Source organism: Doryrhamphus excisus, linkage group LG20 (assembly GCF_037039965.1).
Source record: "Doryrhamphus excisus strain RoL-2023G ecotype Guam linkage group LG20, RoL_Dexc_Guam_v1.1, whole genome shotgun sequence".
Lineage (NCBI taxonomy): Eukaryota > Metazoa > Chordata > Actinopteri > Syngnathiformes > Syngnathidae > Doryrhamphus > Doryrhamphus excisus.
In genome coordinates, this window is record NC_136376.1 from 8,012,035 (window position 1) to 8,037,303 (window position 25,269).

At 38.1% G+C, this 25,269-nt stretch overlaps 1 protein-coding gene across 4 annotated transcripts in view; it reads left to right on the forward strand.

Moving 5' to 3' along the window:
• slit1a (slit homolog 1a (Drosophila)) overlaps positions 1-25,269 on the forward strand; it is a 127,776-nt gene that overhangs the window by 97,249 nt on the left and 5,258 nt on the right. For 2 of the 4 annotated variants that reach the window (XM_058058542.2, XM_058058543.2), the window contains 19 exons: positions 1,460-1,604; positions 2,766-2,840; positions 2,912-3,055; positions 3,130-3,273; positions 3,360-3,526; positions 4,835-4,967; positions 7,151-7,219; positions 7,296-7,367; positions 7,481-7,552; positions 16,170-16,241; positions 18,449-18,612; positions 18,690-18,814; positions 18,896-18,993; positions 20,320-20,459; positions 20,528-20,621; positions 21,280-21,417; positions 23,328-23,556; positions 23,639-23,769; positions 23,842-24,035. In XM_058058542.2, the coding sequence (XP_057914525.2) occupies positions 1,460-1,604; positions 2,766-2,840; positions 2,912-3,055; positions 3,130-3,273; positions 3,360-3,526; positions 4,835-4,967; positions 7,151-7,219; positions 7,296-7,367; positions 7,481-7,552; positions 16,170-16,241; positions 18,449-18,612; positions 18,690-18,814; positions 18,896-18,993; positions 20,320-20,459; positions 20,528-20,621; positions 21,280-21,417; positions 23,328-23,556; positions 23,639-23,769; positions 23,842-24,035 (2,406 nt within the window). The remainder of the gene's footprint in view (positions 1-1,459; positions 1,605-2,765; positions 2,841-2,911; positions 3,056-3,129; positions 3,274-3,359; positions 3,527-4,834; positions 4,968-7,150; positions 7,220-7,295; positions 7,368-7,480; positions 7,553-16,169; positions 16,242-18,448; positions 18,613-18,689; positions 18,815-18,895; positions 18,994-20,319; positions 20,460-20,527; positions 20,622-21,279; positions 21,418-23,327; positions 23,557-23,638; positions 23,770-23,841; positions 24,036-25,269) is intronic. The other 2 variants (XM_058058544.2, XM_058058545.2) reach the window with 1 other exon arrangement.

Sequence of the window (25,269 nt, forward strand, 5' to 3'; positions counted from 1 at the left end):
CAGCTGGGATAGGCTCCAGCACCCCCCGCGACCCTTGTGAGGAAAAAGCGGTAGAAAATGAATGAATGAATAATGATTTGGAGTGCATGAGAAAGTGGAAAACAAAACAAAACACTTTTACCAAATGGTGTGATTATGCAAATATGCTTTATTGTATGGACAAAAATATTGGGACACACCTCACACTAAAATCTCTAACAAGGTCGTCCCAGAAGAGCACACGCAGTTACAGCAACAATGGTTGAACCATTTCCTACAATCCTGTCTCGGTGTCCCAATAATTTGCCCCCACAAGGCAGCAAAGCTGCGAAGAATTAAAAATATCCTCACCAATGAGTCATTTTTAACCTTTTTTTTTGAGACAGGAAACCCCCCATATGATGTTCTTCTCTTTGGGGTTCTGTGCAGTAAAAGTGTCGCCACCATGTATATCTTATTGATAATAATAATGATGATGATGATGATGACTCACTACTCTCCCCCGGCTCTGCAGTGTCGTCACGATCAAAGCCGCACGCTCAGGCTTTCATTACTTCCTCTCCGGGCAGGAAATGCTTTTTTCCTGTTGTCTGGGCTGAGGAAAAGTTCCTTAATGATCTGTTTCAGTGAGGAAGTTATTTCTGCGAATGCACATCTCTCTAATAAAGTCAACAATGAGGCTTTGCGGTTATGCAATGGCTTCGGGTGCCTTCCCATTATTTGGACAAATTATCTGTACTTTTTTTTTTTTTCTCCTGGTTGGTTGAGGTTTTCCTGCTGTGGTTTGGGTGGCCCGCGGTGTCCCGGTGACGTAATGTGCAAACTTCACAGAGAGGTGCACCGCTGTGAAGCATGCAAAAGGGGAAAGGGACATAAAATGTTATTCTAACAGAAAACACCGGGCTGTTCCTTCTAAATGGAACACATACACACACACACGCTGTTCTAAGTGGCTCCCGGAGCTGTTCCATTATTGAACAGCCATGATGTATCTGGCAGCACACTTTTTGGCACGTAACGTCTATTCATAGACAGAGGAGGTGCAGGGAAACATCCCGCACTCCCCTGCCTGCCTCCTTCTTGCTTTTCCTCCATCAGCACCTCCGCCTCTCACCTTTCATTCCTGTCTCATCTGTCTTCTTCCCTGCTTGTCTTCACGTCTTCCACCTGACTCTCTTCCTTCCTCTTGGGTCCTCTGCTTCACTGAAGCTGACTGTCCAAATCCTTTTTGCCGTCCTTATCTCCGTCTCCCTCGGTAGCGTTTTTTTTTCAGCCCACTGCTCACCTCTCTAAACTAAGCCAGCCATTGATGTGGCCCTTATGAATGGTAGAGGAGGTTCTGCTGCAGGCACTTCAGGTCAACCCCCAAGTTAGGGAAGTTGTGTCCCGATGCGGAGCTAGGAAGGGATTTTGCGTGACTCGCAAAATCGTGGCTGATGCAGCATTACGTGACAGTTTGTGTTTCCCCACCTTGCTACAGGTGCCGAAGATTCCCGTCTGAATAACGCCTGTAACAGCGATCCGGTGTGTCCTGCCAAGTGTCGCTGTGAGTCCAACGTCGTGGACTGCTCCAACCTGAAGCTCACCAAGATCCCTGAGCACATCCCATCATCCACCACTGAGCTGTAAGTAATGTGTTTAATGCGGGCAAGTGAGCGTAGATCGCATGACAGCAGTGGAGGATTTATATGGACGAAACCTGGTGGGGCATCAGCCATCCAAACGCGGCATTTTAGTCTTTTGTGATATTATGACAAGCACAAACACTAAAAGTCATTACAACACTGCACTCCTGAAGTTTTAGCTATCAAGCAGACACAGCAATAGAATTTCCCTAGAATTGTCCATGTTTTCTGGACTATACATGGCAATTTTTTCCTGGTTTGGCTGGTCCTGTGACTGGTACTCCGGAGCAACTTATACGTATATATGGACAGCCGCAAGAGGGCGCTCTAGGCTTGTGTGCCAGTATCTGCTACTCCTATCACTCCTTTTCATTCATTCATTCATTTTCCACAACTTAGCCTCACAAGGCACGAGGGTCGGGGGTGCTGGAGCCTACCCCAGCTTGCAGGAGTGTTGTTTTATGTTGCATAAAAAAATCTCCTATATTGTCCATATTCATTCATTCATCCATTCATTTACTACCGCTTATCTTCACGAGGGTCACGGGGGTGCTGGAGCCTATCCCAGCTTACAGGAGTGTTGTTTTATGTTGCATAAAAAAATCTCCTATATTGTCCATATTCATTCATTCATTCATTTTCTACCGCTTATCTTTACGAGGGTCACAGGGGTGCTGGAGCCTATCCCAGCTTGCAGGAGTGTTGTTTTATGTTGCATAAAAAATCTCCTATATTGTCTATATTCATTCATTCATTCATTCATTTTCTACTGCTTATCCTCACGAGGGTCACAGGGGTGCTGGAACCTATCCTAGCTGTCTTCGGGCAAGAGGCGGGGTCCACCCTGGTCGCCAGCCAATCACAGGGCACATATAGACAAACAACCATTCACACTCACATTCATACCTATGGACAATTTGGAGTCACCAATTAACCTAGCATGTTTTTGGAATGTGGGAGGAAACCGGAGTACCCGGAGAAAACCCACGCATGCACGGGAAGAACATGCAAACTCCACACAGAGATGGAATTGAACTCTGGTCTTTTAGCTGTGAGGCCTGCGTGCTAACCACTAGACCGCCGTGCAGCCTATGTCATTATAGTCTATTATATTATACTGTTATATATTATTAAATATACATGTTTCTATTATTTTCTCAGACGCCTCAACAACAATGACATCACTACTCTGGAGGCCACAGGAGCCTTCAAGAGCCTCACCCAGCTGAAGAAAATGTAAGTGCACTTTTACTTTCACTTTTGCTTGCAGTAACTATTGTTCCTCATCCTGTGTTTGCCCTCTGCAGTAACCTCAGCAACAACAAGATCACAGAGATTGAGGATGGTGCTTTCGAGGGCGCCTCGTCCGTCAATGAGCTTCATCTCACGGCCAATCAAATCGACACGGTTCGGAGCGAGATGTTCCGCGGCCTGGAGGGATTGCGCATGCTGTAAGCGAAACGCACTGGTGAGCTATTCTATTCCAAAGGGCATCACGTTATATTTTTTTTTTTTTCCATCACAGGATGCTGAGGAACAACAAAATCAGCTGCATCCACAATGACAGCTTCACAGGTCTACACAACGTGCGTCTGCTGTCTCTGTATGACAACCAGTTGACCACCATCACCCCTGGAGCCTTCGATACGTTGCAGACCCTCTCCACCTTGTGAGACTACGCTGCCATTAGCACCCTTTTTACTTTTTTCCATTGCTCCTTACCTCCTTACCTCCTAACTACATCCACTATCACAGGAACCTTCTGGCTAACTCCTTCAACTGTGACTGCCGGCTGTCCTGGCTGGGAGACTGGCTGAGGAGCAAGAAGATTGTCACTGGGAACCCTCGCTGCCAACGCCCTGCTTTCTTGAAGGAGATCCCTCTGCAGGATGTGGCTCTGCCTGATTTCCGCTGTGAGGAAGGTAAGTCATCCCGACGACGACAGCACTTGTGCAGCCGCAGTCCCATAATCATTTAATCTGAGCAAAGCATATTTCAATGGAAAACAAGCAGCATAAGGAAATGGATGTATGATACTGCAATGCTGCCTCTGTCCACCAGAGGAAGACAGAAGGATGCTGATGTCATTGCAGCATCCCAATAAATGCATTGCTTACCGATAGTAGTTCTGAAGTAAAGGAGATTTCAATTGAGAACAAGCAGCATAAGGGAATGGATGTATGGTACTGCAATGCTGCCTCTGTCCACCAGAGGAAGCCAGAAGGATGCTGATGTCATTGCAGCATCCCAGTAAATGCATTGCACAGATGGGAAAACTTTAAAAGAACTTTTTTTTGTTATTTTAAACTTGTATTGGTACATGTTTGCATATTTCTCAGGTATAACTTTTGAGTGTTCAGCTGCTGTGTGATGAATTTAGTCTGTTCTATTGTTGCACTGTTATATGTAATGACTCGCTGTGAGTGCTCTGATAGCTTGTGATTGGCTCCTGCCAAAGAAAGAGGTACAGTTTCCTCACTGACTCACGGATAGTATTTCTGACTACTATAGTAGTAGTAGTAGGAGTTCAACGTTTAAGAACAAAATAGCATCTTATAGAGCAGAAATTACGGTATTTCAAAGTTTTATTATGGCTGCATTATTTATTGAAAAGTTGTACTGTCATGAAAATACTTGCTGAAATGTGGGGAATGTACTCACTTTTGTGAGATACCGTTTGTGCACCCTCAAAGGGCGAAATTATTCAAACTTCCTCAAAGTTTGTAAAGTTTTACTTCAACTTTGTAGCATGAAATCACCTGTCTGACAAATTATGCGCCAAACTGCCAGACATTATGTGAAATAATAAGCGTTATTGTGCAGGTCTTTGTTTAGCAAATAGATTGCAGCTCATCGATGTCAGGATGAGTGGAGCTTATTGAGAGCTTTGCCTTATTGACTCGTCAGCTTATTTGCTGCTGAATTAATGTTAGAGTCCTCTCCAGGCCTTGGGGCCAGCTTCCATCCTTTGTCCAAAGCCAGTCAATATTATATTACTGAGGCTCCTTTATCTCTTGCCCAGCAGACTTCCTATGTTGTTCCTTTGTCTCAATGCCCCGCTGTCACTTTGAGAGATTGTGCTATTTGTGTTTTTTTTGTCTGGCCTTTAACTTTTCACTCTTTCAACACTTTCTCAGACCGCTCTGACAGCTCAGATTGTGGCTGTTATCTATCTTTGTCATCCCACCTTTCTCTGTCTGACCACTTTTCTGCTTTTTTTTTAACCTCAGGCTATGAGGAGTCAAGCTGCGTGCCCAGACCTCAGTGCCCCGGTGAGTGCACTTGCCTGGAGACGGTGGTGCGCTGCAGTAACAAGCACCTCCACACGCTGCCAAAAGGAATACCCAGAAATGTGACTGAACTGTAAGTGCATTTGTTGTGCTAATTGTAAGATACTGGTACTTAGGTTGGGGGAACCAAAGGGAGAGCTGGCAGGAAATGGATGAAAATGTCGTCAATCTTGATCATGGCATTTTTATATCACAATCCATATTCTCAAATTTTGATCATCATAAGACAGATGATCAGTGACTTACGGCCAGTTCGTTGGCAAGTCCCGCCTGTGCCCCTGTAAATAGGATTTCCTTGATGGTGGCCATGTTTTTCAACCTGTCTTGCTCATATTTGACAGACTTGTCTCCTATTGGGGCTGCACGGTGGTCGAGTGGTTAGCATGCAGACCTCACAGCTAGGAGACCAAGGTTCAATTCCACCCTCTACCATCTCGGCCAGTATAATATAATAGACTATAATGACATAGGCTGCACGGTGGACGAGTGGTTAGTGTGCAGGCCTCACAGCTAGGGGACCCGAGTTCAATTCCACCTCTGCGTGGGTTTTCTCCGGGTACTCCGGTTTCCTCCCACATTCCAAAAACATGCTAGGTTAATTGACAACTCCAAATTGTCCATAGGTATGAATGTGAGTGTGAATGGTTGTTTGTCTATATGTGCCCTGTGATTGGCTGGCGACCGGTCCAGGGTGTACCCCGCCTCACGCCCGAAGACAGCTGGGATAGGCTCCAGCACCCCCTGCGACCTTTGTGAGGAAAAGCGGTAGAAAATAAATGAAAATTGTCCATAGGTCCATAGCTATGAATGACCCAAGTTCAATTCCATCTCTGTGTGGAGTTTGCATGTTCTCCCCGTGCATGCGTGGGTTTTCTCCGGGTACTCCGGTTTCCTCCCACATCCCAAAAACATGCTAGGTTAATTGGCGACTCCAAATTGTCCATAGGTATTAATGTGAGTGTGAATGGTTGTTTGACTATATGTGCCCTGTGATTGGCTGGCGACCGCCTCTCGCCTGAAGACAGCTGGGATAGGCTCCAGCACCCCTTGCAGGATAAGCGCTAGAAAATGAATGTGTGTTGTTACATTGTATGGCCATTGCTTTGTGCACTGGCACAGAAAAGGCCCTAAAAACATGTCTAGATTTGAAGGCTAAATCCATCTAATTGATTAAGAGGTGTGTCCCCAACGCTTGTGCCTTCAGTACACGTAATGTCTTGGGGAGGGACAGGAATTGACAGATATTTTGTGCAGAGACAAAAGAAAACACATCTCATCATTTGGAGAAGACTGTGGAGGAAAGCGGCCAAGAAGCCCTGCAGTTGTTCTCTCAGACGTTCTTCTTATGTTCTCCCTGCAGCCCTCAGGGCTCACACTGATGTCACTGTCTCACTCAGGGCCAACCATCAATGTGTAGTGTGTGTGTGTGCATACTTGTGTCAACGCCAAAAGCCTGTCCACGGGAGCATAGGGGAGCAAGAGGACATTTTAATGAGCACTTTTCAATGGAAAGGGGAGGGAATGGAACTTTCCAATACTGCTCTGAGTGCTTTACACTTATTCACACACACACACACACACACACACACACATAGTGCAAGCCTGAAGGCCTGTCATTGTCCCAGCAGGTGTGACCAGGTGGGCCCCTCTGTTCTGGGCTTTCATGTAGTCATCTGGAGCTCTGGCTGCACCGTCATTATCCAAAGTGTCCGCTGCACCATCATTACCTATCATTACCCTGCAGTCCAAAGCCCCCTAACTAACCGGTACACCCCCCCACCACCCCTTTAACGCACTCCTCGTCTCCAACTCTTGAGTACAGTCAACAACAATAGCAGGAGAAAGGCCCCCGCAGGGCCCTCTCAGGCCCTAAATGAGCCATTTGTCAGGGTGGCAGGCCTCTGTAAGCACTTTGCACTGGCAGTAAAGCGTCTGATGTCAACGGTGGTGGGCTGCATGGGAACACACATGGATGTCATTGCTGGGTTGCATCCAGGAATCATGGAATCTTGTCTCCGTGGTGTGTAGTTTACAAGCCGACTTCCAACTGTACACGTTTTGATAGCAACACTGCTACATCCTCTTACAGTCCTCTTACTTCCATTCTCGAGCAGCTGCACCCAAGTTGCCTTCCAATAAAAGCAACATTTTTGAAGGAAATATAGTCTTAAGCGCTAATAAATAACAGTAATAGTAAATCTAAGACAGGATTATTTCCCTCTAAGCATTAAATTATGTATTCAACTTTTTCCTCAGGTATCTGGATGGGAACCAGTTCAGCGTGGTACCAAAAGAGCTCTCTTCGTTCAAGTTCCTTCAGCTGGTGTAAGATTCAGTCTTTGGTCCTGCCTTCTTAAAAAGATCCCAACAACAAGCTCACATCTACGTGGTTTTTTTTTAGGGACTTAAGCAACAACAGGATCAACTCTTTGACCAACTCGTCCTTTGCCAACATGAGCCAGCTCACCACGTTGTAAGTGCACACGTGCTCTCAAACGACCATCTTTTTAAAACACCGTGAATGAACACGGCGTCTTATATTCATGTTTAAAGTGTTTATTTAAATTCACTACGATTGCGTTACAGAATCCTGAGCTACAACTCCTTGCGCTGCATTCCCAAAATGGCCTTCAGTGGACTGCACTCCCTCCGTCTGCTGTGAGTTTACTTGTTATTTTCTCTTTAAATATGTTTATTCTTTTTTATTAATATGACAAAAACAACATAGGCCAGCACTACTAAAGAGCATCTTATATTTTCAATAAAAACTGTCATATTATTATTGCTACTAATAATAATAATAAGGGATGACGCTCTTTTATAACTAAGCTGGAGACATCAACAGCAATGCTATTGTCCAACTCACAAAACACAAGACAGCCACATGATGCATTCATGGACACTCCAAAAATTATAATAATGTCTTACTCGTGAGTGTATGTGTGAATCCAGCTTAAATTACTTGGTGTCTTTGAACGCAACTCTTCATGGCCCATAATAACCTGGTTAAGGTGTGATTGGAATGGTGATTTTCAGACATATTTTTCAGCTTGATGGTAGTATTAGTAGTAATAATAATATTAACTCATTTTTTCCCTGACATTTTGGATGATATTTACTGATTTTCAAGGCACATTAGCAGTATCAGAAAAAAAGATTGTTGCTTTAGTAATCAGCAGTACAACATGTTCAAGCATAACTTTCACTTTGACGCAAATTTAGCCATATACATTTAGCCAAAATATATAAAGAACGGGCTGCATGTTGGTCAAGTGGTTAGCGCGTAGGCCTCACAGCTAGGAGACCCAAGTTCAATTCCAATTTCCTCCCACATTCCAAAAACATGCTAGGTTAATTAGCGACTCCAAATTGTCCATAGGTATGAATGTGAGTGTGAATGGTTGTTTGTCTATATGTGCCCTGTGATTGGCTGGCCACCAGTCCAGGGTGTACCCCGCCTCTCGCCCGAAGACAGCTGGGATAGGCTCCAGCACCCACCCCCATACACCCCTGCAACCCTTGTGAGGATAAGCAGTAGAAAATGAATGAATGAATGAATATAAACAACGATGCCACAATGTAAACAACACAAAAAACAGTTGTTTTACGTGAAAATAACAATTCTATCATTAACTATTTCCAATCTTCACATTCGGAACTGAACTGTGTGTGTGTGCACGCACGTGCACATGTGTGAATGCATTCCCTTTAATGAGCAATCATCCAATTCTACATGACTCTGTGTTTTTTCACTTCCTGGTTGCTGAAAGTCACAGGCCGAGTTCTTATAAAGCACTTCTGCCACCTTACATTTTTCCGGCTTAAAATGACACCAAACATGCTCACTTCTATTGTGGAGTTGCATCATCACAATTTTTTGTCTCCACTGCAAAAAAAAAAAATTGTCATCCTAATACGTCTTTGGTAGCAAATGAATTAATTGTGTTTTTGCATTAGATTGCATTTAAGCGTATTTTTTAGATACTGTAGTAGTAGTAGTAGTAGTAGTAAAAATATTACTAATGATGATAATAATAATGTGAAAATATGAATTGAGATGCTTTCTTTTATTATGGGTAAGCCATGAAAGAGCATCTTTTATTCTAATCCACAGTTTTCAGAAGTTTAGTGGTCATTCTTTAGTCGCTATTGATATTGCTCTCTTCAAAGAAATGAATAAGGTACAAAAAAAAAAGTCCAAAATAGAACAAAAAAAAAGTTATTTTGAGAGACGGGTTCTGCAAAGAGTAATTAAAGAGAATATTTGACAACAGCGAGGAGGCCAGCAGATGCTGAGAATGTTTGATAAACTCCAGAGAACCGAGCCGTCTAAACAGTTATGACAGCTTATGAACGCGCACACAAACACAACCTCTGACCCATTTTCGCAGCGTAAGTGGCGGTGGTGCGATCCCGAAGCCCACACCTCACTTTCTGCTCCGACAGAAAGCCACACTGTGCACAATCACCCTGACACTGATTACCAGAGAATGTTCACCCCCCCCCCCCCAACACGAACCATAATGGCTTTGACTCGGCCTGCCAGCCTTTGATTGTGGACTCTCAGTGACCGTGGCCTCCATGTGGAGGAGTCGGTCTGCTCAATAACTGAGATGTTGGATATAAACGTGTGCGACACGTAAATGATGAAACTGCTGGAGCTGCGGCCAAACACACATCAGCAGCATAGCCTAGCGCTCTGACTCAAGTCTACGACTTCGCTCGGAGCGGCCAGACCCGGTGGAGACTCACACAGTGTGTGTGTGTGTGTGTGTGTGTGTGTGTGCAGCCTATGGGCTTATGTATAGACTCATCAGCCCTCCCATGTGTGCTCGTAGAGGGCACACTTTTTTTTTTATTTTTTTTACTAGAGACAACAAAGCATTTTACGGTGGGATATGACTAACCCCCCCCACCCCCCCATTAATACTCCACACAAAGCCTGAGAGGCCTTTTAGCGCCCGACGAGAGCAAAAGCTTGGTCATCATTAGCTTGATGTCGCCCCTCGCTTTGCCTTGGCTTTGATCCCTAATGAAGCACCATCCGTTATTCCTGCTCTTGCTCACTCACGCCAGCCTTACGTCTAGAATGCTGCCTGTGTGACGCCATGTGCACCCCCCCCCCCCCCCCCCCCCCCCCGCCAACACCCCCAAATGAAAGCCACACACATACAGACTCACGGCTATATTATTTTTTTGGGTGCTTTGATGACTTTTTCAAAGATGTTTTGGACATAAAAAAAAATGTTTATTGCTTTATTTAGTAGTATACCATACTGTTCATTATAACTCCACATAATCATGGAAATATGTAAAAATATTTATTCATTCATGCATTTTGCCCTTTTGTCCATACTCAAACATCACAGAAAGCTAGACAGACTTTCTTTATTGTCATTGCACAATAACAAAGCAGCAAAAATGTACATAGATGCCTGGCTCCCATATAATAATAAAAATTAATAATAATAATGTGGTGAATAAATAGATGACATCAAATATGAACAACAATGTACAGCGTAAACAGTAAATTGCACAAATAATTTGAATAAATAATAATAATTTAAAGTTTTGCATGTGCGTGTGGGAAGGTAGAGGGGCTTTTTCATGGTTTTCACACAAATACACAACATATGTATTACTAAAACTATAATTTGAATATTGGTCCTTAAAAGTTTTTTTTTTTTTAAACTTTTTTTTAAAAATATTTTTTATGTATTTGTTATAGTTTTTTTCATTTAGTGGTAAATAATATAATATTTCCACACATGCATGGGTATATGTAAAAATGTTTATGAAATTTGCCTTTTGTCACACCCAAATTTTAGAATTTTTGCATTAAAAAATATTATTTTTTTATTTAAATTAAATAAAATGTTAATTTTAAAAAAGGATTTTGTTTTTTTACTTTTGAGTCAAAATGTTGGACTAAAAAATACACACATATCATACCTTTTAGTAAAACTATGAATTTTGCCTTTTGTCAACAACCAAATTTTAGAATTTTTACATAAAAAATATAATTTTTTTATTTAAATTTAATTTAATTTTAATTTTAATTTTTTTTTAAATTTGATTTTTTATTACTTTTGAGTCAAAATTTTGGACTACAAAAACATTTTGAAATATATTTTTAAAAATACAACACACATATCATACCTTTCACTAAAACTAGATCTTTTTTTCCTTTTAATGCGTTGATCCAACTGAAAAAACACTTTTTGGAGAACTTTTGAAAATGTCCACTTCCTGTTTCGAGCGCCACCTTCCACTTGATATGTGATGTCTATGAGCCCAGTGTCGATGAAACATCCATGTCTTTCCCAGCGAGCCGATCAATCAGACACCTCCTATTAAATGTCACTTTACTTTCTTTACTCGGTAAGACCCACAAAACCAAAGCGACAATGAGCTCCGTTTAATAGTTTCGACTTTTAAGAGTTCAAAGTTGGCATAGACGTTGCACCCTGAGGTGCCACAAACCTTTATGAAGCTGCACTTCTGGCTTTACAGAGCAGTAAAAAACCAGAAGAATCATTAACGCTTCAAACAGAACACGGGCTATGTGCTTTGGTTGTGTATGAAGTTTGCGGTTTTTTGCTGCTTATTAATACGCTGCTAATTGGCCTGCTGGGTATTAGTTGTGGGGAATAAAGGCGTGGGTAAGGTAAGGTGCGGAGGGGGGGGGTGGGGGAGGTGTAGCCAAAACAGCTCCAGGGTGTGGCCCACCACGAAAGTGATGTCCAAATGTACAATAGTGAATTTTCCAGCATTTTGCATGAAGTCATTATTCCAAGTGATGGCGGCGTGCATGCTGGCCAATAAGATGCTGTGATGTCATGATGTGTACAGCTGCACACAAGACATGCAGAGAAGATGTCATTATTATGGGAGTGGATCAGGTTTCTTCCCGGAGACTCCCTGGCTCCCTTTTCTCCCATGAGTACTCTGCCAGGCTGGGCTGGCACGCTGCTGCTGCTGCTTGGCGCGGTGCCCTCTGCCCGCCAGCCGCCGCTCACTAATAAGCATTTGCCAGCGCATTCAGGCCAATTAACTTGTTTTCTCAAGACGCTTTCAAAGTGTTCAATATGGCCGGGACAGTTTCAGTCCGGAACACTGCTCATCCTTCCCGTATGAAGTCATAGAAACGAGAATGATGTGATGCGGCATCAAACTGTCACCATGGTAAATAAACTGTACTGCCAATGTTAGTCATGTTCTTAAATGTCATACAAGTGTAAAGTGCACAAAATAACATGGAAAAATTATACAAAAACATGAATCATTTTTTTTTAAGTCTGCAGATAAAAAAGCCAAAATAATAACAAACCTCTGTGAGCCAGAATCCAATAAAAGATTCCAAAAAATTCCAAAAATTCCATTTTATTCACAAAATGTATTGGCTTTTTTTTGTAAAATTCTGACTTTTTACTCGATCTAGTGCCGGAAGCCGATATTATCGGCAGCCATTTGTGGATAATAACTCTCACTGTGGTTTGCTGGAGTCCTAAAGCTTAAGAAATGGCTTTATAACTTTTTTTTAATTCTTATGAATAACAACTAAATGTTCTGTATCTTTTAAAGTTATGGTAAAAATAACAACCTAATAAATCACAACTTTGTAATATTCCCATTTTATTCACAAAAAGTATTGACTTTTTTTGTAAAATTTTTACTCATATTAGAATATTTGTCCTTATTCTCAAGTTTTATTTTTTTATATGATATAATTACTCGTAAATGCATTTCAACCACTTTGAGGTGTAGCGTTCAAGTGTGGCTCAGAGTTACGAACGTTATACAGATTGTTGACACGTTATACAGATACAACCAAATCAGCACAATTTTGTGGCAGAAGCCGATATTATCGGCAGCCATTTGTGGATAATGACTCTCACTATGGTTTGCTGGAGTCCCAAAGCTTAAGAAATGGCTTTATATTTTATATTTTATATTTTTTATATAAAAAAAAGAAATGGCTTTATAACTTTTTTTAATTCTTATGAACTAAATGTTCCGTATCTTTTAAAGTTATGGAAAAATAACCAAATAAATCACAACGTTGTAAAATTCCCATTTTATTCACAAAATGCATTGACTTTTTTTTGTAAAATTCTGACTTTTTACTCGATCTAGTGCCGGAAGCCGATATTATCGGCAGCCATTTGTGGATAATAACTCTCACTGTGGTTTGCTGGAGTCCTAAAGCTTAAGAAATGGCTTTATAACTTTTTTTTAATTCTTATGAATAACAACTAAATGTTCTGTATCTTTTAAAGTTATGGTAAAAATAACAACCTAATAAATCACAACTTTGTAATATTCCCATTTTATTCACAAAAAGTATTGACTTTTTTTGTAAAATTTTTACTCATATTAGAATATTTGTCTTTATTCTCAAGTTTTATTTTTTTATATGATATAATTACTCGTAAATGCATTTCAACCACTTTGAGGTGTAGCGTTCAAGTGTGGCTCAGAGTTACGAACGTTATACAGATTGTTGACACGTTATACAGATACAACCAAATCAGCACAATTTTGTGGCAGAAGCCGATATTATCGGCAGCCATTTGTGGATAATGACTCTCACTATGGTTTGCTGGAGTCCCAAAGCTTAAGAAATGGCTTTATATTTTATATTTTTTATATAAAAAAAAAGAAATGGCTTTATAACTTTTTTTAATTCTTATGAACTAAATGTTCCGTATCTTTTAAAGTTATGGAAAAATAACCAAATAAATCACAACGTTGTAAAATTCCCATTTTATTCACAAAATGCATTGACTTTTTTTTGTAAAATTCAGACTTTTTACTCAAATTAGAATATCTGTCTTTATTTTCAAGTTACATTTTTTTCTAATATAATTACTCGTAAAATCTTTACGCCTTTCGCATGACGAAAGGCATTTCAACCACTTTGAGGCGTAGCGTTCAAGTGTGGCTCAGAGTTACGAACGTTATACAGATTGTTGACACATTATACAGATACAGTCAGATCAGCACGAACTAGTGCTGGAAGCCGATATTATCGGCAGCCATTTGTAGATAATGACTCTCACTGTGGTTTGCTGGAGTCCAAAAGCTTAAGAAATGGCTTTATAACTTTTTTTTTTAAATTCTTATGATATTACAACTAAATGTTCCGTATCTTTTAAATTTATGTTAAAAATAACAACCTAATAAATCACAATGTTGTATTTTATTCACAAAAAGTATTGACTTTTTTTTGTAAAATTCTGACGTTTTGCTCATATTAGAATATCTGTCTTGATTCTCGAGTTTTATTTCTTATATGATATAATTACTCATAAAAACTGGGCGTGAATAACAACTTTAGGGTGGGACTAATCATTTGGTTATAGATCAATTTCTGATGTGATGTACAATATATGACTTTTTTTTTTTAACAAGCTCTCTTCAAGGTAATTTGTTTACGGTCCCTAGTCGAGGCACAGTAAGGGGGAACTACCCCTGTAGCTACCCCTGTTTGAATGTGGCCTATTATTAGTTTCCTACTGTTTTACATATGAACTCATTTACATAACGCATGTTCAAAGTCTGAATCGTGTGTATTAGCAGCATTTTCATCCCCAAACTGTTCCACAGCGTATGAAGGAAGGTGTGGTAACATTAGCTTGTGGTCATTTGCGGCTAGTTAGGTGCTAATGACCCGTTGGATTACAACAGTCATCCGTCATGCAGCCATTAAGCCACGCCACCTCGTCACTATTTTTATTCTATTTAAAGACATAAGCACATACAATAAAAAAGCATATTCACCCCGATAGCGCTGATATTGAAATATGCAAGCACGTAAATATGCTTTTCATCCTTTGAAATGAGCAGTAACTCGAGTAGCCTGCGTGTCTTCCATGCTTGTTGTCCAGACACCATGAAACCTGATAGCCACCTTCTCCAGACTCAAAGAGCCAGCTGGTAGCTGCAGCAGGCTTCACGCTGAAGGTCTTAGCAGCTACCACCCATGAAGAACGCACACAATCACCGCCATGTTCTACTCATCATATTCTCATCATGTCATGGCTTTATTCTCACACAATTCTCACTTCACTTTACTTTCATAAAAAATATTTAGAATTTTTCTTATTTTGAATACATTTATTTTAATTATTTGATATGTTTTGGTGGGGGAGGGTGGGGATAAAACATCAAAATATATCAATTTTATTCTGGTAAATTCAGACTTTATTCTCAAAATCATTTAAATCATTCTCATAAAAGTCAGATGTTATTAACATTATATAAAAAATATTCTGAAAATGTAAAAATGTATTGTAAATGTAAAAGTTATATAATTCTCTTGCTTTGAGTGTGAAATTTTTGACTTACTGAATATATTCTAAAGTTATCATTTAATTCCATATATATTAATAAAATTGTGCCTATTTTATATTAGGAATATTATTATATATAAATTATATAAATTATATAAATTATATAAATTTATATATATATATAAATTATATATAAATAAATATGATTTATATATAAGTAAATAATATATATTTTTATATTATATTTCCTATTATACATTATATTATATTATTTATAGTATTAAATAACTCGACTTTATTATCATAAATCACAAAATTCTGACTTTATTCTCATGATATTACATAAATGTCATATATATATTAAATATAGTATACTAATATTATTATTTTAACAATGAAAACTGTAGGGGTTTTCTTCTAGTTTCATGATTTTATTCAGTTGTGAATTTTTTTTTCCTCATATAATTTTCCTTATGAAATACAGACTTTGAACATGGCCGTTTTTTGCCCAGTGTCCTTCTATGGTGGAGTCATGAATACTGACCTTAACTGAGTCAAGTGAGCCCTGCAGTTCTTCGGACAGGATAGGATAAGGTGGGATGGGATGTAGTTGTGGGGTCTTTTGGGACCTCTTGGATGAGTTATTGCTGCATTCTTGGGGTCATTTTGGTTGGCCAGCCACTCTTGGGAAGATTCACCACTGTTATCACCATTTGTCGATAATGACTCTCACTGTGGTTTGCTGGAGTCCCAAAGCTTAAGAAATTGCTTTATAAGTTTTTTTTTATTCTCATGATATTGCAACAAAATATTCAGTGTGTTTTAAATTCATGGTATAAAATTCATATTTTATTCACAAAATTCTGCCTTTTTATTCATGATATCAGAATACCTTCCTGACAAGTGTCTTTATTCTCAAGTTTATTTTTGATATGACATAATTACTCATTTAACAACTTGTCATCTTTATCACCGTGAAGGTCTCTCCATGGCAACGAGATCTCTGAGCTTCCTGATGGCATCTTTGGTGACGTGGCCTCTCTTTCCCACTTGTAAGTATCACATAAACACACACACACACACACACACACACATTCCATCATTTACAGTGGTGTCAACATATGTTTGCTCCCTTCCTGATTTCTTTTTTTTGCATGTTTGTCACAATTAAATCTTTCAGATCATGAAACAAATGTAAATATTAGTCAATGACTTATGGTACTTTGTCACGAGAGGCCTGCAGTTCTTCGGATGTAGTTGTGGGGTCTTTTGTGACCCCTTGGATGAGTTGTTGGTGCACTCTTGTGGTGATTTTGGTTGGCTAGCCAATCCTGGGAAGATTCACTGTTCCATGTTTTCACCATTTGTGGATACTGACTCTTGCTGTGGTTTGCTGGAGTCCTAAACCTTTAGAAATGGCTTTGTAATTTTTCCGCACTGATAGAGCTCAATGAATCTCAGTTAGCTTTCTCACACAGGACCATGTAGGTTTGGATTTATTTTGTCTCTGTTAATAATGATATTTGTTATTTAAAAATTGCATTTTGAGTTTAAAGTGAACAATTTTATGATCTGAAACATTTAAGTGTGACAAACATGCAAAAAAAAAAAAAAGAAATCAGGAAGGGGGCAAAGACTTTTTCACACCACCTTATACACATTTTCAGGCAGCGGCATGGCACACAGAAGCCGGTCTGTAGTCCTCTTTGGTGGGCTACCCGGAAGTCGACCCCCCCACCACCACCACCTTAATTAGCCGCCCTGTGGTTAAAGCTCACGGCACACAGAGCCTTCTACTGTGTCATCTCTATCTCCAAACACACTCACATGCTCAGATGGTGGGCAAAGATCTTAGTGTTTATTTATGTCTGTAGTTTTGTGTGGACTGGAGCCTCTTTGCTGTGTGCCCCTGATCAATAGACTTATCAGTGTCCGAGGTAAAAGAGCAACGGAGGACAAAGACATTTTTTAAGTCAGGAAAGTGCAGCAGTCAAGGCTGCAGAGGTAAAATGGAAAGAAGGCCATTGATCTTTACTTCCAGTCAAGTGGCTTCCATGTTTGCAGATGTCAGGTGTCGGCTATTGGAACGGCCTGAAAGATGAGCCTGTGTTTCACCCTGATGCAAACGCATCGATTTCAGGAGGGTGAGGACAGAGAGACTCATTGATTGACGGGTGGGCCGTGACAGAAGTGGTTAGGCTTTTGCTCCCCATTTGCTCGATGCAAACTGCAGCATGGAGATTAGAATAACTGGCAATCAGTGTCTTTTGTTCCTCCAGTAGCACCATTGTTGGTCAGAAGTCACAATTGACTTTTAAAGGTGTAGCGAGACATCTGCTGGTAGTTTAGGGTACTACACTGACATAACTGGACCAGCAAGGATTCCTTATTCTATTGTCTTAATAGATAATAATAAAAGATAGATAATATATTAAAAATATATATAATATAGATAAATATAATAATACAATATAAATATATATAATATAAATAAAATATAAAATAAAAATATCATACAGATTATTATTATATACATAATATAATATATAATTATTAAAATAATAATAATAAATAAATATATATATACATGTAATAAATATAATAATATATTATAATATATATAATAATAAAATAATTAAAACATATTATACAGGTTATTATTATTATTATTATTATATATAATATATAATAATTAAAATAATAATAATAAATAAATATATATACATGTAATAAATATAATATATTATAATATATATATAATAAAATAATTAAAAATATTATACAGATTATTATTATTATTATATATAATATATAATAATTACAACAATAATATAATAATAATAATAATAATACATAAATATATATTATATATATATAATAATATATTATAATATATATAATAATAAAATAATTAAAACATATTATACAGGTTATTATTATTATTATTATATATAATATATAATAATTAAAATAATAATAATAAATAAATATATATACATGTAATAAATATAATATATTATAATATATATATATAATAAAATAATTAAAAATATTATACAGATTATTATTATTATTATATATAATATATAATAATTACAACAATAATATAATAATAATAATAATAATACATAAATATATATTATATATATACAATATAATAATATATATATAATATATAATAATAAAATAATTTAAAACATTTAATCACCCCCCCCCCCCCCATGTTGACTCTTACTATTTCTTGTTATTTTTCCACCAGAGCAATCGGTGCCAACCCTCTCTACTGTGACTGCCGTCTGCGTTGGCTGTCAGACTGGGTCAAAACCGGCTACAAAGAGCCCGGTATTGCCCGCTGTGCTGGTCCACATGGTCTGGAGGGCAAGCTGCTCCTCACTACACCCGCCAAGAAATTTGAATGCACAGGTGAGATGTTGGTTCAGGTGTACCTAATATTGTGATGGGTGATTTATACTCACATTGTGTTTGCTCCGTCCTAATAGGTGAGGTGGACACCGCTGTACTGGCCAAGTGCAACCCCTGTCTGTCCGGTCCGTGTCAGAACCACGGCGTGTGTCATACTGACCCAGTGGACATCTACAGGTGTAGCTGTCCTCCGGGATTCAAGGTTAGCGTCACAGCGTCCTCACATGCATCTGTGACGACTCTCTAAATGTGTTGATGATCGAACCGTAACTTGTTTTCTCAGGGCAAGAACTGCGAAACAGCTCTGAACGCTTGTGTGAGCAACCCCTGTGCCAATGGCGGCAAGTGTCAAGTGAATGAAGAAGAGGAGGGAGAGTACAGGTGAGGAAGATTTAATGAAATACAATCTAAAGGAAATGATAGACATCAAAATAATTGTTCCATGACAAATGAATGTGGCTCACACAGGTAGGCTATACTTGAGTACCATCTAGTGGTTTAAATGTGAATTACACCTCTCATGCCAATGGTTCATGTAAAAATGGTCTCAAAAAATGTCGAGAATATTGATTATCGTGGATAATTTGTAGCAAAAAAATATATATTCATCCTTGAATAGGACGACTAGCATTTTTTTATTTTGCAAAGTTTATAAGTTTATAAAATTTTAACATTCTTAATTGAATTCTGTAAAACATGCAGTTAACCACAGGAGGTGAATAAAGCTCATTAAATAAATAAAATGTACATTTCCCCTTTAAAATATTTAAAATTCTCACTATTTTTTATATTTATATTAAAATTGTATATTTAAATATTTTTTTAATATTCTAATTTTATTCTCATAATATTCGGACATTATTCACACTTATTCTTATAATATTAAAATCTCATCAAATCTCATGATGTTACAAAATAATTCTCATAAAATTACCACTTCATTCTCATTATGGTAATTACTCAGATTTCATAATATTAGGATTTGTTGTATTCAAAAAGTAGTGTAATATTATTAACCCTTTATTACATTTTTACAGAGAAAAATTGACTGTTTTATCATAATATTACTACTTTTTTGTTTTAAACATCAGACTTTAGCATCATTATGAGACATTTATTCTGTGGAAAATTCTAACTGATTCTCATGATATTTTACTGTTTATTATTGTATTTATTTTTATAAATTTTATTCCTTTTATTCCTTCGGTTATTACGGAGAAGCCAGGATAAACAGATTGCACGGCTTATGTGTCGGCTTAGGAGAAGAATAGGGTACCGATAATTATTAGCCAGATATCGGCATAAAAATCGGTTGATATCGGTATCAGATTTTTTTTTCGATAATGAAAAGCAATATTTAAAAAATGCTGGATAAAACCCATATGTGTTCATTCCACCACAGGAGATATGTAATATCAGTATCGGTATCAGTATCAATATTGGCTGATATCGATATTGGAAACTGAGAGTTGGACGATATCGGCAAAAAGCCAATATCGGACATCCCTAGATAAGATTTTGGTTCTATGGTTACCATCGCAATTTTCCTTATTTTTCGCCATCTTTGGCAGCATCAAAAGGAAAGTTAAAGAAAAAGCAAAATGCCCACTAAAGTCTAATGAGATGCGGGTCATCCTTTCCCTTAAAAATGTTGGCTTTTTGAGCTCCCCAGTGTGCAAGTGAAGGCATCACGAGTGTCTTTTACAGCTGCACGTGCCCTACCGGTTTCGAGGGTCCCACCTGCCAAAGCAACATCGACGACTGCGAAGACAACGACTGTGAGAACGGCGCCACCTGCATGGACGGAGTCAACAACTACACTTGTTTTTGTCCGCCATACTACACGGGTACGTCACCGCTACGCTTCCACAAATGTTCATGTTGTTGTGTCTGATAACCTGTTGTGTATGTGCAGGGGAGATGTGTGAGGAAATGGAGGACGTGTGCGCCCCAGGAAGAAGTCCATGCCAACATCACTCTACCTGCCTCATCACCTCCTCTGGGCCCAAGTCAGTGTGGACCCCCCCCCCCCCCCCCCCAATCTTTTGTGTCGTGTTGATGTTCTTCATTCAAACCAGAGATGGGCCCCGAATTTTCTTTGCCATACCAAATCCGATTGTATCATGTTCAAAATTAAATTATGAGATTTGGAGACTAAAACTAAGTGAACAACGTAGGAAATTTATGAGAGTAAAATCGTAAATATACAAGAAAAAAGTCGTAAATATAAGACATAAAAGGCATACATTTCTGAGTAAAATGTACATTTGCGTGAAAAAAGTTGTATATTTATAAGACAAACGTCATACTTACATGAGAAAAAAAAGTCATAAATTTATGAGACAAAAAATGTTACATTTGTGAATAAAGTCATAAATATACAAGAAAAAAGTCGTAAATATAAGACATAAAAGGCATACATTTCTGAGTAAAATGTACATTTACGTGAAAAAAAGTTGTAAACGTATAAGACAAAAGTAATCCTGATACGAGAAAAAAGTCATACATTTATGAGAAAAATTTGTAGATTAAGATGAATAAAGTCCTAAAAATATATGAGTGTGGACCCAACCCCCACCCCCCCCAGCCCCCTCGGTGAAAACCCAAGCGAAAACCCAACTCTCCCCAAAGTGGAGAGTCATGGAGTGTTGTGTTTGTCTGTGTCAGGTGTGTCTGCTCTCCTGGTTATGTTGGCGATGACTGCAGTGTAGACTACAACGACTGCCAGGAGCATCGCTGTCAGAATGGAGCTGAGTGTGTGGACGAGCTCAACAGCTACACCTGCCAATGTCCTGAAGGTTACAGGTGAGGAACCAAAACATGCATGTTAGGTTAATTACAACTATTATAAATGTCTTATATGCCTTAGTTATTAGTGCATCAGTAACTACTCTAAATGTACTGTTCGTCATTAGTTGTAAAGCACACACATTTAGAGTAGTTACAGAAGAACTAATGACTAAGGTACATATATTTTGAGTGGTTATTGAGGAACTAATTACTATGGTACATACATTTTGAGTAGTTACTGAGAAACTAATAACTGGTGCATACATTTTGAGTAGTTACTGAGAAACTAATAACTATGGTACATACATTTTGAGTGATTACTGAGGAAGTAATGACTACAGTACATACATTTACAGTAGTTACTGAGGAACTAATGACTGTGGTCTACATTTTGAGTAGTTACTGAGGAACTAATGATTGTGGTACATACATTTTGAGTAGTTACTGAGGAACTAATTGCTATAGTACATACATTCTGAGTAGTTACTGAGGAACTAATAACTATGGTACATACATTTTGAGTGATTACTGAGGAAGTAATGACTTAAGTATATACATTTAGAGCAGTTACAGAAGAACTAATGACTATAGTACATACATTTAGAGCAGTTACAGAAGAACTAATGACTATAGTACATACATTTTGAGTAGTTACTGACGAAGTAATGACTAAAGTATATACATTTACAGTAGTTACTGAGGAAGTAATGATTAGGGTACATGCATTTTGAGTAGTTACTGAGGAACTACTGACTATAGTACATACATTTTGAGTAGTTACTGAGGAACTAATAACTATGGTACACACATTTTGAGTGATTACTGAGGAAGTAAATGGTACATGCATTTTGAGTAGTTACTGAGGAACTACTGACTATGGTACATACATTTTGAGTAGTTACTAAGGAACTAACGACTATAGTACATACATTTTGAGTAGTTACTGAGAAACTAATAACTATGGTACATACATTTTGAGTGATTACTGAGGAAGTAATGACTAAAGCACATACATTTACAGTAGTTACTGAGGAACTAATGACTATGGTACATACATTTTGAGTAGTTACTGAGGAACTAATTACTATGGTACATACATTTAGAGTAGTTACTAAGGAACTAATGACTATAGTGCATACATTTTGAGTAGTTACTGAGAAACTAATAACTGTGGTACATACATTTTGAGTGATTACTGAGGAACTAATGGATATAGGACATACATTTTGAGTAGTTACTGAGAACTAATAACTATGGTACATACACTTTGAATAATTACTGAGGAAGTAATGACTAAAGTATATATATTTACAGTAGTTACTGAGGAACTAATGACTATGGTACATACATTTTGAGTTACTTTTTGAGTAGAACAACACAGGTTCAACTAACTGTTGTTTTTTTAATCATCAAAATAACCACTTTTTTTAAAGATACATGTTTTCTGATTTTATTTTTTGTTGGGAATCGATATTTTCCTGAAACTTACCTATTTTGTACTGCTGATTACTAAAGAAGGAAAAAGGTAGAAGCATTTTTTTCTGATGATATTCCGTGTGCATTGGAAGATCAGTCAAAATCATTAAAAAAAAAGGTTGGTACTGAAAAGCCAATCAGCCAATCAGTGATAGGAAGAAAGCAATGACTGGAAAAGGCACAATAACAACTGAGGAAAAGTGCAATGTGTTGTTATTTAATAGTAAAATTCCTACTTAATTTCCATATTATGTAAATTTCAACTTTATTTGTGAATTAAATATTCCTCTTTACTGTTTTTATTCCAACTATTATCTCTTTTTCTTGCCTTTTTATTCTTGTAATATTTGAACTTTACTCTTTTTGCTGTTTTCTGAAATTTCTCAAATTCTCATGTGAAAATATAAACATAAATAGTTCATCGTCGTCCTCACTCATGTCCTCTGCAGTGGTCAGCTGTGTGAAATCGCTCCATCGCTGTTGTCCTTGTGCGAGCTGGCCGACTGTCAGAACGACGCCCCCTGCGTGGAGCGGGGGGGTCGTGCACTCTGCCAGTGTCCTCCCGAGTTTGGCGGCCCTCGCTGCGAGAAGCTGGTCAGCGTCAACTTCGTGGACAGAGACTCGTACTTGCTGCTGTCTGACCTCAAGAACTGGCCTCAGGCTAACATCACCCTGCAGGTACACCTATAATCACGTCACAGCGCCACCTGGTGTACATGTGGAGCATATTTGGGACTCTTCCTGCCTCATGTGACTGCAGGTGTCCACAGCGGAGGACAATGGGATCCTCTTATACAATGGAGACAACGATCATATCGCAGTGGAGCTCTACCAAGGTCATGTAAAGGTCAGCTATGACCCAGGTAGCCAGCCGGGCCACGCCATCTACAGGTGAGCCACTGTTACTACAACACGGAAACAATAAATGACTCCTGTCTGAACATTTTTGTTTCCTCCCACCAGCACAGAGACCATCAACGATGGTCAGTTCCACACGGTGGAGCTCGTCACCTTTGACCAGATGGTCAACCTGTCCATCGACGGGGGTCTCCCCACCACCATGGACAGTTTGGGGGTGGTGCGACCCCTCAACGGAGAGGCTCCACTATACGTGGGGGGTAGGGGCCCTCTCCAGAACACACCTCCCTCCTCTTCAGGCACTCTTTACTACTACACTACTGTCAATCACCCCCTCCCACCCCACCCAACCCCACCCTCCACCTCGCTTTGTATCCACCGCAACCAACCTCCTTAACCTCCCCATCCTCATCCTGACCCACTCATGACTGTGTTCGTTAGTTGTTCAGAACGTCCTTTGTGTCGTGTTGTGTTGATGTTCTTCATTCCAACCAGAGATGGGCCCCAAATGTTCTTAGCCATACCAAATCAGATTGTATGATGGCGTATTAGTGCCATGTTGAAAAATTTAATTATGAGATTTGGAGAGTAAAATTAAGTCAACAACGTAGGAAATTTATGAGAGTAAAATTGTAAATAAACAAAAAAAAAGACATAAAAGGCATACATTTCTGAGTAAAATGTACATTTACGAGAGGAAAAAGTTGTAAATTTATAAGAAAAAAACGTCATACTTACATGAGAAAAGTCATACATTTATGAGACAAAAAATAATACATTTATTAAAGATTTATTCATACATGAATAAAGTCATAAATATACAAGAAAAAAGACGTAAATATAAGACATAAGACATACATTTCTGAGTAAAATTTACATTTATGTGAAAAAAGTTGTAAACTTATAAGACAAAAGTAATCCTGATACGAGAAAAAAAGTCATGAATAAAGTCCTAAAAATATATGAGAAAAATGTACATTTATGAGAGAAAAAAGTTGTAAATTTATGAGAGAAAAATGTTAAATTTACATGAATAATGTCGTAAATATACAAGAAAAAAGTATAAGACATAAAAGGCTATATTTCTGAGTAAAATGTACATTTACGTGAAAAAAGTGGTAAACTTATAAGAAAAAAAGTCATGAATTTATGAGAAAAAAATTGTAAATTAACACGAATAAAGTCCCCAAAAATATACGAGAAAAATTTACATTTACGGGGAAAAAGTTGTACATTTATAAGACAAATGTGATACTTACAAGAGAAAAAAGTCATACATTTATGAGAAAAAAATGGAAAAATTTACATAAATAAAGTCATAAATATACAAGAAAAAATGTATTCATTTACAAGAATAAAGTCAAATTTCAGAGAATAATAATGTAATATACAAGAAATAGATGTCAGAGGGAAAGTAACATATATAACATTTACATAAAGTAAAAAAAAAATTCCCGTAAATATCGACTTTATTCTCATCACATTATGATTTTTCTCTTAAATGTACAACTTTTTAAAAAAATCATATATTTA